The following is a 14,302-nucleotide window of genomic DNA, read 5'->3' as shown; positions in this document are numbered from 1 at the left end:
TGGCTCTCTGATAAATCTTAGCTGACATTGCTTAACGCGATAATTATGAATAATTTCGCTGGGAATCACAGTGCTAAAAATAACGTGCAAAATATAAGACATTCTCAATCATTTATATCCATCCATCCGTTTACTACCGCACCTGTTCAAGAAGTGGCATTAATGGTAAGAAATATTTTATGTCACGATGGGGGTCGTTGTCCCAGGAAGGCAGACTGACTACTCGGGACATGGCATTTAGGTAAAAACATGATTTAATTTTAACTAAAAAAATATACAAACAAAAATCGCTCACAGCGGAGGCACAACTTGGGCTAAAGAACAAAGCTAACGCATTAACAGACTAAGAACATCAATCAAACAAAACTTGGCATGGCATGAAGCACGAAACTATGGCAAGGCATGAAACAAGTCAGCACAGGGCGACTGACTGGCAAAGACGAGCTTAAATGCTGCCTCTGATTAGTGCTCGGGAAGCAGGTGAGCGGGCATTTTGTCCACCAGAGACAGGTGGACAAAATGAGTAACCAAGGAAACCAGACAAGGGAGTGGAAAAAAACAGGAACTTAAAGAGTCCAAAGGACAAACAGCACATGGCCAAACAAAAACATGATCAACAGACATGACATTTGATTTATTATTGGTTAGCTTCAGAATAACAATGTTATTAAAAAGAATAAGAGACTTATTGTACTCCAAAAATGTTGGTCTTACTTAAAAATGCACGCATTTAGTTGTATTCAGTGTTAAAAATATGATATGGCTCTCACGGAAATACATTTTGAAATATTTGGCTTTCATGGCTCTCTCAGCCAAAAAGGTTCCCGACCCCTGAGCTAGACAATACAGTATGAATCTTGTTTCTTTTTTTGCACCTCATCATTGTGGCGCCCTTTGCAGAATGCTGCCACCGAGAGAAGATCGAAAGGGTCTGTTTTCCAGCAGGCTTCATTCTCTCTGCAAACTCACAGCACCGTTGCACTTTCTTTTTCTCCTTTACGACCCCCACAAAAACGGCTTGTTTTTTCATTACAAATCGACAGATGCGCAAAGTGATTCTTAGAAAAGACCTTCTGAAACCCTGAAATGAAGTCACTGCCGACATTTCCGTGCTCAACTGGCACGTGCTTTAAAATCCCCGCTTTAAATGTAAATTATGAACTCCTCACCTGTGTCGTTGTCCACTTTCCTCCCATTCATGGAGTCCAAGAGGCAGCACAGAGGGATGACGAGCATCAACCAGTAGAGGGGTTTCTCTGTTAGCTTCATCTTCCTTTTGATGGAGAAATCTGTGCATGAAATCATTTGCTCATTGCCGGAACAGATTCCAAAACTGAAAAAAAAAAAAACAGCCACCGCTCACATTTTTGTCTTGCTTCTGCTGCTCTTGTCTTGATAAGGACTCTTGCTGCTCTGAGGAGATTCCACTCTGTTTTGACTTTTCTGAAGACTCAGTACGCTCCGCCCACCTGCTTGACACACTGCAGGGGATGATGCAGTGAAAAGCACTTAGTTGCCCTGGTAACGCGCACTAAATAGGTACAATATATATTACAGCAGGTCTTCGTTGTGCCAAGGAAAGCTCCTCTATAGAACAAAACCAACATGTTTTTAATAAGGTTGTCAAATTTCATTCAATAACTCATGCAATTATTCACAAAAAAAAAACACCAATCAAATCAAACCAACTATTTATAAAGCACATTTAAAATTTTACCACAGGGGGTAGCCAAAGTGCTGTACAATGGGCAGGTTAAAAGAAATACGAGGACCGAGCAAACAACACAACACAAACAGAACATGATAAAAAAATAAAAAATTAAAGCTGCAAGCAGCGTATGCCGGGCCCGCCTTTGGCTGCTGCCGCCGACACTCAAGCCCTGGTCTAAGTTCGACCTACATAGAGGTTTTTGTTTCATGTCTCTACGACATTCCTAACAGCAGTTACAAGCAGTTTTGTCTGTGTTTTTTCCTTGGGGGCGCTAGAGCGAAATTTTGATTTTTTGTATTTATTTATTTATTTATTTTTTTGGATGGCAATATTTGCCAGTCTTGATGTGTGTGTAAAATTTGGTGAGTTTTGAAGCATGTTAAGGGGGTCAAATTACAGATCGGCGTTTCTGGATGTTGTTGATAAATGGCTTTTGCTTGGCATAGTAGAGCGTTAACTAGCACCTTGAAGCATTTTAAGGGGGTCAAATTACAGCAAAATGTAGCAAAAATGACATTTTTTAGGACACTTTGCACAGGGGTTCTTTGAAGGCGCGTAAAATCAAAACCGGAGCAGTAATCAAAATTCTGTGAATAACTTTTAATCAAAAGGGTTCAATCTTTCTCCTGTGCGAGTTTGATGCCGAAACGAAAAACACACCGAGAGGAGATAACGTTTGAAAAAAGGTGACAGGTTTTTACAAAACTTTTAATTTGAAGGGGTGATTTTTAACTTCCTGTTGATTTTTGCTGCAGGATTTCAATTTTTAAAATGTAGGTCTAAGTGAGACCTACATAGAGGTTTTTGTTTCATGTCTGTCTGACATTCCGACGGGAAGTTACAAGCAGTTGTGTCTGTTTTCTCTTCCTAGGAGCAGCTTTTTCTGTGTTAGAGCGCAATTTTGAGTTTTGTGTTTTTATTTTTTCATGAGATCGCAATTTCTGCCAGTTCTGAGGTGTGTGGCAAGTTTGGTGAGTTTTGAAGCATTTTAAGGGTGTCAAATTACAGCTCAAAGAGGCAAAAATAGCATTTTTTGCGCAAATTTTGCTTTGAATGTCTTTTTGCAAAATGTTTGTTGATTTTTGCCCTAGAAAGTAAAATTATGAAATCTAGGTCTAAGTCAGCCCTACATAGAAGTTTTTGTTTCATGTCTCTACGACATTGCTAACGAAAGTTACAAGCAGTCTGTTTTTTTGTTTCCTAGGGGGCGCTAGCGCGCAATTTAGTTTTTTGGGGTTTGGTTGGTCTGCCGGTCAATACCGATGTGTGTGTAAAATTTGGTGATTTTTGAAGCACGTTAAGGGGGTCAAATTACAGCGCATAGGTGCCGAATAATCATAATAAAGAAAGAATAAAACCTTACAGTTTCAATAGGGTCCTTGGCCCATTGCAAAGCACTCCTGTGGAGTGCTTTGCAATGGGCCTGGCGGACCCTAAAAAAACAGGTTCACAGCAGGTGTTTAATGGGGCGCCATTGCAGGATGGATATCACTCTGTGTTAAAATCCAATGAACAAAAGTATGTTTTTAAGAGAGATTTAAAAACAGGAAGAGAGGAGGCTTGTCTAACACTCAGGGGTAGGTCGTTCCAGAGCCTGGGAGCAGCAGCGGCGAGTTTCTGACTTATTAAATCGTATAACATTGCAAAATATTGCTAATTTGTAGTGGTCTTTCTTGAACTATTGGGAAAAAAAGATATAAAAATAACTAAAAACTTGTTGAAATATAAACGAGTGATTCAAATATAAATAAAGATTTCTACACATAGAGGTAATCATCAACTTAAAGTGCCCTCTTTGGGGATTGTAATAGAGCTCCATCTGGATTCATGAACATAATTCTAAACATTTCTTCACAAAAAAAGACATTTTTAACATCTGTTAAATTCAAACACTGATGACATCTATTAATCAGACAAGAATCAAGGGAACCATGCAGAGATCAATTTAGCTCATGAGGAGAACGCATGGCGCTGCACACTTAGTCCCAGCCTCACCCTACGCTCTGAGGTTCAGCTCACGCGTCCCTCTTTTTATTCAGAGTTCCATAGAACTCTGAATAAAACAAAGATAACATTTATAGCTGAGGTTATCCCTCAGACAAGAACTTTTGTCCTTGCATTGATTAAAAAAAAGTCTAACTTATGCACAATAGCTAATAACTAAAGCAACAGACTTTAAGCATACTAAAGTTAGTGTGATAATATATATACATAATTATTCTAACACATCAATATTTATGGAACATGTCCACACTGAATATTACATTGTTTCATTTCTTTTCACAGTTTGTGAACTTACATCCATATTTTGTTGAAGTATTACTCAATAAATATATTTACAAACAATTTTTGAATTGTTGATATTTTTTAGAATATATATTTTTTTAGAAATCTCACGTACTCCTTGGCATACCTTCAAGTACCCCCGGGGGGTACGCGTACCCCCAGTTGAGAACCACTGGTCTAAACGATTCGAGATAGAGGCGTGAATTAATTTCTCGAGATCATGTCCTGACAGAAGCGGTTTCACGTTCGCTATTTGTCGTAATTGATAAAAGCTTTTTTGAACGACGCTGCTGATTTGTTTTTCGAATATAATCTGAGTCGAACTTTACCCCCAGGTTTGTGACACGGTTGCTGAGATACGGGGTCAGAGTGCCGAGGTCAACGTTGGGGGATGGAGAGCGACTTGGACCGAACAACATAACTTCTGTTCTGTCTTCAATAAATCAATCGATCAATGTTTACTTATATAGCCCTAAATCACTAGTGTCTCAAAGGACTGCACAAACCACTACGACATCCTCGGTAGGCCCACATAAGGGCAAGGAAAACTCACACCCAGTGGGACGTCGGTGACAATGATGACTATGAGAACCTTGGAGAGGAGGAAAGCAATGGATGTCGAGCGGGTCTAACATGATACTGTGAAAGTTCAATCCATAATGGATCCAACACAGTCGCGAGAGTCCAGTTCAAAGCGGATCCAACACAGCAGCGAGAGTCCCGTTCACAGCGGACCCAGCAGGAAACCATCCCTAGCGGAGGCGGATCAGCAGCGCAGAGATGTCCCCAGCCGATACACAGGCAAGCAGTACATGGCCACCGGATCGGACCGGACCCCCTCCACGAGGGAGAGTGGGACATAGGAGAAAAAGAAAAGAAACGGCAGATCAACTGGTCTAAAAAGGGAGTCTATTTAAAGGCTAGAGTATACAAATGAGTTTTAAGGTGAGACTTAAATGCTTCTACTGAGGTGGCATCTCGAACTGTTACCGGGAGGGCATTCCAGAGTACTGGAGCCCGAACGGAAAACGCTCTATAGCCCGCAGACTTTTTTTGGGCTTTGGGAATCACTAATAAGCCGGAGTCCTTTGAACACAGATTTCTTGCCGGGACATATGGTACAATACAATCGGCAAGATAGGATGGAGCTAGACCGTGTAGTATTTTATACGTAAGTAGTAAAACCTTAAAGTCACATCTTAAGTGCACAGGAAGCCAGTGCAGGTGAGCCAGTACAGGCGTAATGTGATCAAACTTTCTTGTTCTTGTCAAAAGTCTAGCAGCCGCATTTTGTACCAACTGTAATCTTTTAATGCTAGACATGGGGAGACCCGAAAATAATACGTTACAGTAATCGAGGCGAGACGTAACGATCTCAGCGTCTTTAGTGGACAAAATGGAGCGAATTTTAGCGATATTACGGAGATGAAAGAAGGCCGTTTTAGTAACGCTTATAATGTGTGACTCAAAGGAGAGAGTTGGGTCAAAGATAATACCCAGATTCTTTACCGTGTCGCCTTGTTTAATTGTTTGGTTGTCAAATGTTAGAGTTGTATTATTAAATAGAGGTCGGTGTCTAGCAGGACCGATAATCAGCATTTCCGTTTTTTTGGCGTTGAGTTGCAAAAAGTTAGCGGACATCCATTGTTTAATTTCATTAAGACACGCCTCCAGCTGACTACAATCCGGCGTGTTGGTCAGCTTTAGGGGCATGTAGAGTTGGGTGTCATCAGCATAACAGTGAAAGCTAACACCTTCATTTATTCATTTAAATGAACAGTCTTCATTTAAACTCAGGAAGTTAGCTGAAAACCAGGCTTTGATGTCGTGCAGGCAGTCAATGAGACGTTGAACTGTGTTATTTTGTGCCATGGGAAAATAGATCTGGCAATAATCGGCATAAAAATGAAATGCAATACTATAATTCCTAAAAAATAGAACCAAGGGGGAGAAGGTAAAGCGCAAATAAGATTGGGGCAAGGATTGAGCCCTGGGGGACCCCATGTGGTAGATTAAATACGCTATTTATTCTGACTACACATCTTCCTGTACATTAATTGCAAACGGTTGCTTGAAAGAAAGAATCTGACTGGTTTGCTCGCTGGCAAATTTCACTTCAAAATACACCCCAACGAACTCGAGAGCCTTGTTTCTGGAAGGCCGCCAAAAAGTATGTTTCTGTATTGGCCGCAACAGTACTCCTTTGTAATACAAGTAACAATCGACATTCTATGTTGCAAATGCACTTACAGTAACTGGGCGGTATAGCTCGGTTGCTAGCAACTTGAGGGCTGCAGGTTCGATGCCCGCTTCCGCTATCCTAGTCACTGCTGTTGTGTCCTTGGGCAAGACACTTTACCCACCTGCTCCCAATGCCACCCACACTAGTTTAAATGTCACTTAGATATTGGGTTTCACGATGCAAAAGTGCTTTGAGTCACTAGAGAATTTTTTTATTTTTTATATATATGTGTATATATATACTGAATGTATATATATATATATATATATACAGTATATATATATATGTGTACATATATGTTTATATATACATATACATACAGTATATGTATATATACATACACATAAATAAATACATATGTATGTGTATATATATATATATATAACCAACACGCCGGACTGTAGTCAGTTGGAAGTGTGTCTTAATGAAATTAAACAATGGATGTCAGCTAACTTTTTGCAACTTAACGCCAAAAAAAACGGAAATGCTGATTATCGGTCCTGCTAGACACCGACCTCTATTTAATAATACAACTTTAACATTTGACAACCAAATAATAAAACAAGGTGACTCGGTAAAAAATCTGGGTATTACCTTCGACCCAACTCTCTCCTTTGAGGCACACATTAAAAGCGTTACTAAAACGGCCTTCTTTCATCTCCGTAATATCGCTAAAATTCGCTCCATTTTGTCCACTAAAGACGCTGAGATCATTATCCATGCGTTTGTTACGTCTCGCCTCGATTACTGTAACGTATTATTTTCGGGTCTCCCCATGTCTAGCATTAAAAGATTACAGTTGGTACAAAATGCGGCTGCTAGACTTTTGACAAGAACAAGAAAGTTTGATCACATTACGCCTGTACTGGCTCACCTGCACTGGCTTCCTGTGCACTTAAGATGTGACTTTAAGGTTTTACTACTTACGTATAAAATACTACACGGTCTAGCTCCATCCTATCTTGCCAATTGTATTGTACCATATGTCCCGGCAAGATATCTGCGTTCAAAAGACTCCGGCTTATTAGTGATTCCTAGAGCCCAAAAAAAGTCTGCGGGCTATAGAGCGTTTTCCGTTCGGGCTCCAGTACTCTGGAATGTCCTCCCGGCAACAGTTCGAGATGCCACCTCAGTAGAAGCAGTTAAGTCTCACCTTAAAACTCATCTGTATACTCTAGCCTTTAAATAGACCTCCTTTTTAGACCAGTTGATCTGCCGCTTCTTTTCTTTCTCCTATGTCCCCCCCTCCCTTGTGGAGGGGGTCCGGTCCGATGACCATGGATGAACTACTGGCTGTCCAGAGTCGAGACCCAGGATGGACCGCTCGTCGGGACCCAGGATGGACCGCTCGCCTGTATCGGTTGGGGACATCTCTACGCTGCTGATCCGCCTCCGCTTGAGATGGTCTCCTGTGGACGGGACTCTCGCTGCTGTCTTGGTTCCGCTTGAACTGAACTCTCGCAGCTGTGTTGGAGCCACTATGGATTGAACTTTCACAGTATCATGTTAGACCCGCTCGACATCCATTGTTTTCGGTCCCCTAGAGGGGGGGGGGGGGGGGTTGCCCACATCTGAGGTCCTCTCCAAGGTTTCTCATAGTCAGCATTGTCACTGGCGTCCCACTGGATGTGAATTCTCCCTGCCCACTGGGTGTGAGTTTTCCTTGCCCTTTTGTGGGTTCTTCCGAGGATGTTGTAGTCGTAATGATTTGTGCAGTCCTTTGAGACATTTGTGATTTGGGGCTGTATAAATAAACATTGATTGATTGATGATTGATGACATACAAACCCCAAAACCAGTGAAGTTGGCACATTGTGTAAATAAAAACAGAATACAATGATTTGCAAATCCTTTTTAACCTATATTCAATTGAATAGACTGCAAAGACAAGATACTTAACGTTCGAATTGCAAAACTTTGTTTTTTTTTTGCAAATATTAGTTCATTTGGAATTAGATGCCTGCAACCTGTTTCAAAAAAGCTGGCACAAGTGGCAAAACAGACTGAGAATGTTGAGTAATGATCATCAAACTTGGAAAAATTTGGAAAATCCCACATGTGAACAGGTGGATGCCATGATTGGGTATAAAAGCAGCTTCTATGAAATGCTCAGTCATTCACAAACCAGGATGGGGCGAGAGTCACCACTTTGTAAACAAATGCTTGAGCAAACTGCCGAACTGTTTAAGAACAACATTTCTCAATGAGCTATTGCAAGGAATCTAGGGATTTCACAATCTACGGTCTGTAATATAATCAAAAGGTTCAGAGAATCTGGACAAATCCCTGCACGTAACATTGAATGCCAGTGACTTTTGGTTCCCTCAGGCAGTATTGCATCAGAAAGCGAAATCAGTGTGTAAAGATTATCACATGGGCTCAAGAACACTTCAGAAAACCACTGTCAGTAACTAGAGTTTGTCGCTACATCTGTATGTGCAAGTAAAAACTCTACTATGCAAAGCCAAAGCCATTTATCAACAACACCCAGAAACGCCGCCCGCTTCGCTGGGCTCGAAACTCTTTGGAAATGAACTGATGCCAAATGGAAAAGTTTTTTGTGGTCTGACGTTGCCATCCAAGCAATGTTATCATGGACGCCCCTGTTTATTTCAGCAAACCAATGCCAAGCTTTGGTTTCGTAGTAAGAGAGTGTGGGTACTACACTGGCCTGCCAGTAGTCCAGACCTGTCTCCCATTGAAAATGTGTAGCGCATTATGAAGCGTACAATACGACAACGGAGACCCTGGACTGTTGAACAACTTAAGCTGTACATCAAGCAAGAATGGGAAATAATTCCACCTGAAAAGGTTAAAAAATTGGTCTCAGTTCCCAAACGTTTATTGAGTGTTGTTAAAAGGAAAGGCCATGTAACACAGTGGAAAAAATGCCCATGTGACAACTTTTTGGAATTGTGTTTCTGCCACTAAATACTAAAAAAAGTTTCTTAGTTTGAACAGTAAATATCTCATCTTTGCAGTCTATTCAATTGAATATAAATTGAAAAGGATCAGTTTGGACACACCTGGATTGTACAGTAATAATTTAAGGTATTCCAATAAAACAGCAGTATCATACATAATCCTATGACAAATACTGTACAACATTGCACAACATTGTATTGGTATTTTCCGAGATGTACTCATTTAACCCAGAATATAAAACAACCAATTTTTAGAAATATATTTATAGATAAAATCACAAACTGATTACAGTAAAAAAAAAAAAGAGATATCATGTTTATTAGCTTAGTAATGAATGCTTCATTCATTATCAAAGTTGGTTTCATAATTCCTCCTCTGTTGTTTGTCACATTGACCAACTTTGTGTCGCAACAAAATAAAAAATGCTTTGACTTGCTTTTTTTGTTGTGTATGAATATACCCCATTTTTTTTTTCAAACTAATATTTATATTCAGGTCCGTAAGTCTGGTGCCATACTCTAGTGTAATTTAATAGTGATGCAGTTTTCTGGTTAATTTGATCTAGTTTTCAATAAACCTAATATTGTGTTTTAGAGCAGTGGTCCCCAACCTTTTTTTTTTATCCGCGGACCGGTCAACGCTTAATAATTTGTCCCGCGGCCCGGGGGGGAGAGGTGTCCTTATTTATTTATTTATTTTTTTTTTGTTCTTCTTTGTCATGAAAAAGGGACGTTTTTGTCATGAAAAAGGGAGGTTTTTGTGGTTGGTGCACTAATTGTAAGTGTATATTTTGTTTTTTATGTTGATTTAATAAAAAAAAAAAAATATATATATATATATTTTTTTTGTAAATAAAAATGTTTTCTGCGGTCCCCAACGTTCTTTTTATCCGCGGACCGGTCAATGCTTAATTTGTCCCGCCCGGGGGAGGGGTCCTTTTTTTTTTTTTTTTTTTTTCTTCTTTGTCATGAAAAAGGCACGTTTTTGTTATGAAAAAGGGATGTTTTTGTGGTTGGTGCACTAATTGTAAGTGTGTATTGTGTTTTTTATGTTGATTTAATGTAAAAAAAAAATAAAAAAAAAAATCTTTTTTTTTTTTTTTTTTAATAAAAATTTTTTCTGCGGTCCCAAACGTTTTTTTTATCCGAGGACCGGTCAACGCTTAATTTGTTGATTTAATTAAAAAAAAAAAAAAAAAAGTTTTTTTTTTTTATAAAAAATTCTTCTGCCAATCGGGGCTATATACCAATCGGGCCACAGCCCGGTACCGGGCCGCGGCCCGGTGGTTGGGGACCACTGTTTTAGGGACTTAGACTTCCTTTTATTGTCATTCAAATTTGAACTTTACAGTACAGATAATAACTGTTGTAGTGCAGGATAAAAGCGCAAAAAATATAAACACATATTTTACTGTACAGATAAATATATTGCACTTATGCACATGCATCCACGTATATGGATGTATGTTACGTTGTCTTTATATTCCAGCGAGTTAATCCGTTTTTTTCTGCTACGGACGCTGCGGAACCTCTTTCTACAGTCTTGCAGTAAAAAGAATCCTTGGTGGGGGTGGGAGGAGTCTCTACAGATTTTCAATAGTGGCTCAAACCCCTCACAGAAAGTACCCGGCTAAAAAGTTATTATCCATCCATCCATCTTCTTCCGTTTATCCGAAGTCGGGTTGCGGGGGCAACAGCCTAAGCAGGGAAACCCAGACTTCCCTCTTCCCAGCCACTTCGTCTAGCTCTTCCCGGGGGATCCCGAGGCGTTCCCAGGCCAGCCGGGAGACATAGTCTTCCCAACGTGTCCTGGGTCTTCCCCGTGGCCTCCTACCGGTTGGACGTGCCCTAAACACCTCCCTAGGGAGGCGTTCGGGTGGCATCCTGACCAGATGCCCGAACCACCTCATCTGGCTCCTCTCGCTGTGAAGGAGCAGCGGCTTTACTTCGAGTCCCTCCCGGATGGCAGAGCTTCTCACCCTATCTCTAAGGGAGAGCCCCGCCACCCGGCGGAGGAAACTCATTTCGGCCGCTTGTACCCGTGATCTTATCCTTTCGGTCATGACCCAAAGCTCATGACCATAGGTGAGGATGGGAACGTAGATCGACCGGTAAATTGAGAGCTTTGCCTTCCGGCTCAGCTCCTTCTTCACCACAACGGATCGGTACAACGTCCACATTACTGAAGACGCCGCACCGATCCTCCTGTTGATCTCACGATCCACTCTTCCCCCACCCGTGAACAAGACTCCTAGGTACTTGAACTCCTCCACTTGGGGCAGGGTCTCCTCCACCCGGAGATGGCATTCCACCCTTTTCCGGGAGAGACCCATGGACTCTGACTTTGAAGTGCTGATTCTCATTCCGGTCGCTTCACACTTGGCTGCGAACCGATCCAATGAGAGCTGAAGATCCCGGTCAGATGAAGCCATCAGGACCACATCATCTGCAAAAAGCAGAGACTTAATCCCGCGGCTACCAAACCGGAACCCCTCAATGCCTTGACTGCGCCTAGAAATTCTGTCCATAAAAGTTATGAACAGAATTGTTGACAAAGGGCAGCCTTGGCGGAGTCCAACCCTCACTGGAAATGTGTCCGACTTACTGCCGGCAATGCGGACCAAGCTCTGACACTGATCGTACTGGGAGCGGACTGCCATAATAAGACAGTCCGATACCCCATACTCTCTGAGCACTCCCCACAGGACTTCCCGAGGGACACGGTCGAATGCCTTCTCCAAGTCCACAAAGCACATGTAGACTGGTTGGGCAAACTCCCATGCACCCTCAAGAACCCTGCGGAGAGTATAGAGCTGGTCCACAGTTCCACGACCAGGACGAAAACCACACTGTTCCTCCTGAATCCGAGGTTTGACTATCCGGCGTAGCCTCCTCTCCAGTACACCTGAATAAACCTTACCGGGAAGGCTGAGGAGTGTGATCCCACGATAGTTGGAACACACCCTCCGGTCCCCCTTCTTAAAGAGAGGAACCACCACCCCGGTCTGCCAATCCAGAGGTACCGCCCCCGATGTCCACGTTATTATACACAACCTAAGGGACTTATATGGATTCATGTTATGTTGTCTTTATATTCCAGTGAGTTAATCCGTTTTTTCTGCTATGGAGACTGCGGAACCTCTTTTTAAAGTCCATCCTTCCATCCATTTCTACCGCTTATTCCCTTTTTGGGGTTGCGGGGGGCACTGGCGCCTATCTCAGCTACAATGGGGCGGGAGGCAGGGTACACACTATGGACCATTTAGTGTTGCCAATCAACCTATCCCCAGGTGCATGTCTTTGGAAGTGGGAGGAAGCCGGAGTACCCGGAGGGAACCCACGCATTCACGGGGAGAACATGCAAACTCCACACAGAAAGATCCCGAGCCTGGGATTGAACCCAGGACTGCAGGACTTTCGTATTGTGAGGCAGATGCACTAACCCCTCCCCCACTGTGAAGCCCTCTTTCTAAAGTCTTGCAGGGAAAATAATCCTTGGTGGGTGTGGGAGGAGTCTCTACAGATTTTCTGAGCCTTGGTCAGGCAGCGGCTTTTTGCGATTTCCCGAATAGGAGGAAGAGGAGTCCTGATGATATTTTCCGCCGTCCTCACCACTCCCTGCAGGGACTTCCAGTCTGAGGCACTGCAGGCTCCAGTGCATACAGAGATGCAGTTGGTCAGCAGTGCCTATGTAGAATGTGGTGAGAATGGGGGGAGGGAGCTGTGCTCTTTTCATCCGACACAAAAAGTGCATGCGCTGCTGAGCTCTTTTCACAAGAGTTCCGGTGCGTAGGGATCAGGTTATATTATCAGTTATCTGGACCCCCAGGAACTTGGTGCTGCTTACCATCTCCACCACTGTGCCAGTCAACCAGATGTTTCACCTCCTCCCTGTAGTCCATGTCGTTGTGGTCACAGATGACGCCACTACTGTCGTGTCGTCCGCATACTTCCCAATGTGGTTAGTAGTGGACCTGGCGCAGCAGTCATGGGTCATCAATGCGGACAGCAGGGAACTCAGGACGCAGCCCTGGGGAAGGTGGCGCTGGAGGTGTTGTCGCCCACACTCACAGACTGGGGTCTGTCTGTGAGGAAGTCAAGCAGCCAGTTGCATAGGGGGGGGAGTGAATCCAAGGGGGGCCAGTTTGCTCACCAAGTGCTGCGGGATGATGGTGTTGAATGCCGAGCTGAACTACATCTGCACGTGTGTGTCCTTTCCATCCAGATGTTCCAAGCCCAGGTGGAGCGCAGAGAAGATGGCTTCCTCTGTGGAGCGGTTAGGGCGGTAAGCAAACTGTTGTGGGGTCGAATGTGGGGGGAAGTCTGGAGACAATGTAGTCCTTCACCAGCCTCTCGAAGTACTTTATTATGATGGGAGTGAGTGCCAGGGGGCAATAATCATCGAGGGCTTTCAGCCAGTGCTAGAACTGTTTTTTTAAAAACTGCAGAATAGTACATGGTATTTTAAGATTCATCTATTTTACAGTAATTAGAGAATCTGTCATGGGCATCACCGCTTGAGTTGTGTTTTTGTTTTTTCAATGAACATCAAAGTATGTTAAGCTTTGAACTGCGTTGAAAAAAAAAACATTGCAATCAAATAGTACATATGAGTCTGATTAAGTTTCCATTGCAATCAACTGATGCACATGCATCTGATTTGGTTTATTATAGCTGAAATACATTACAAGCAAGCAACTTTTTCTTTTTCAACTTGAACTAAAAAATGACCTGAAAAATTATCCTCATGTTTGGAGTCTGAACAATGACATCCCCTCTAACTGACAAGGCATCAATATCTTGTGTTTTTATGACAGTTTGTATTGTTTAAAAACCTTAATGTTTTTGTTCACAATTTGCCTTCACCTTTGAATGATTATGGCGCACAGCCGAGTTGCGAGGCCAGATATCAAGATGGCCACATTCATGAAAGCTATTTCTACGCTTGCCTTGTCTGAATATGAAGTTTATGGGAAACTTATGGGAAAATATGCAAACTTTCTACAATCTTCACACACAGGGATGAAGGGGTAACACAAACGCTGTGTAAAATACATAAAACTAGTGTCCTGATACCAATATTTTGGTGCCGGTACCAAAAGGTATTTCTTTGGTACTTTTCCAATACTTTTCTAAATA

At 42.3% G+C, this 14,302-nt stretch overlaps 2 protein-coding genes across 2 annotated transcripts in view; both read right to left on the bottom strand.

The window, feature by feature from the left end:
* asip2b (agouti signaling protein, nonagouti homolog (mouse) 2b) overlaps positions 1-1,422 on the bottom strand; it is an 88,831-nt gene extending 87,409 nt beyond the window's left edge. The window contains exons 1-2 of the mRNA XM_061890330.1: positions 1,364-1,422; positions 1,170-1,289 (exon numbers count right to left, since the gene is read on the bottom strand). Coding sequence (XP_061746314.1) covers positions 1,170-1,269 — 100 coding nt within the window. The 5' untranslated portion in view covers positions 1,270-1,289; positions 1,364-1,422. The remainder of the gene's footprint in view (positions 1-1,169; positions 1,290-1,363) is intronic.
* A 29-nt stretch (positions 1,423-1,451) lies between these two features.
* Positions 1,452-14,302, bottom strand: part of LOC133544913 (sorting nexin-16-like) — a 44,076-nt gene continuing 31,225 nt past the window's right edge. The window contains exon 5 of the mRNA XM_061890156.1: positions 1,452-1,481. Coding sequence (XP_061746140.1) covers positions 1,452-1,481 — 30 coding nt within the window. The remainder of the gene's footprint in view (positions 1,482-14,302) is intronic.

This window comes from Nerophis ophidion, linkage group LG28, assembly GCF_033978795.1.
Source record: "Nerophis ophidion isolate RoL-2023_Sa linkage group LG28, RoL_Noph_v1.0, whole genome shotgun sequence".
Classification (NCBI taxonomy): Eukaryota; Metazoa; Chordata; class Actinopteri; order Syngnathiformes; family Syngnathidae; genus Nerophis; species Nerophis ophidion.
This window is presented reverse-complemented; position numbering and strand designations above follow the sequence as displayed.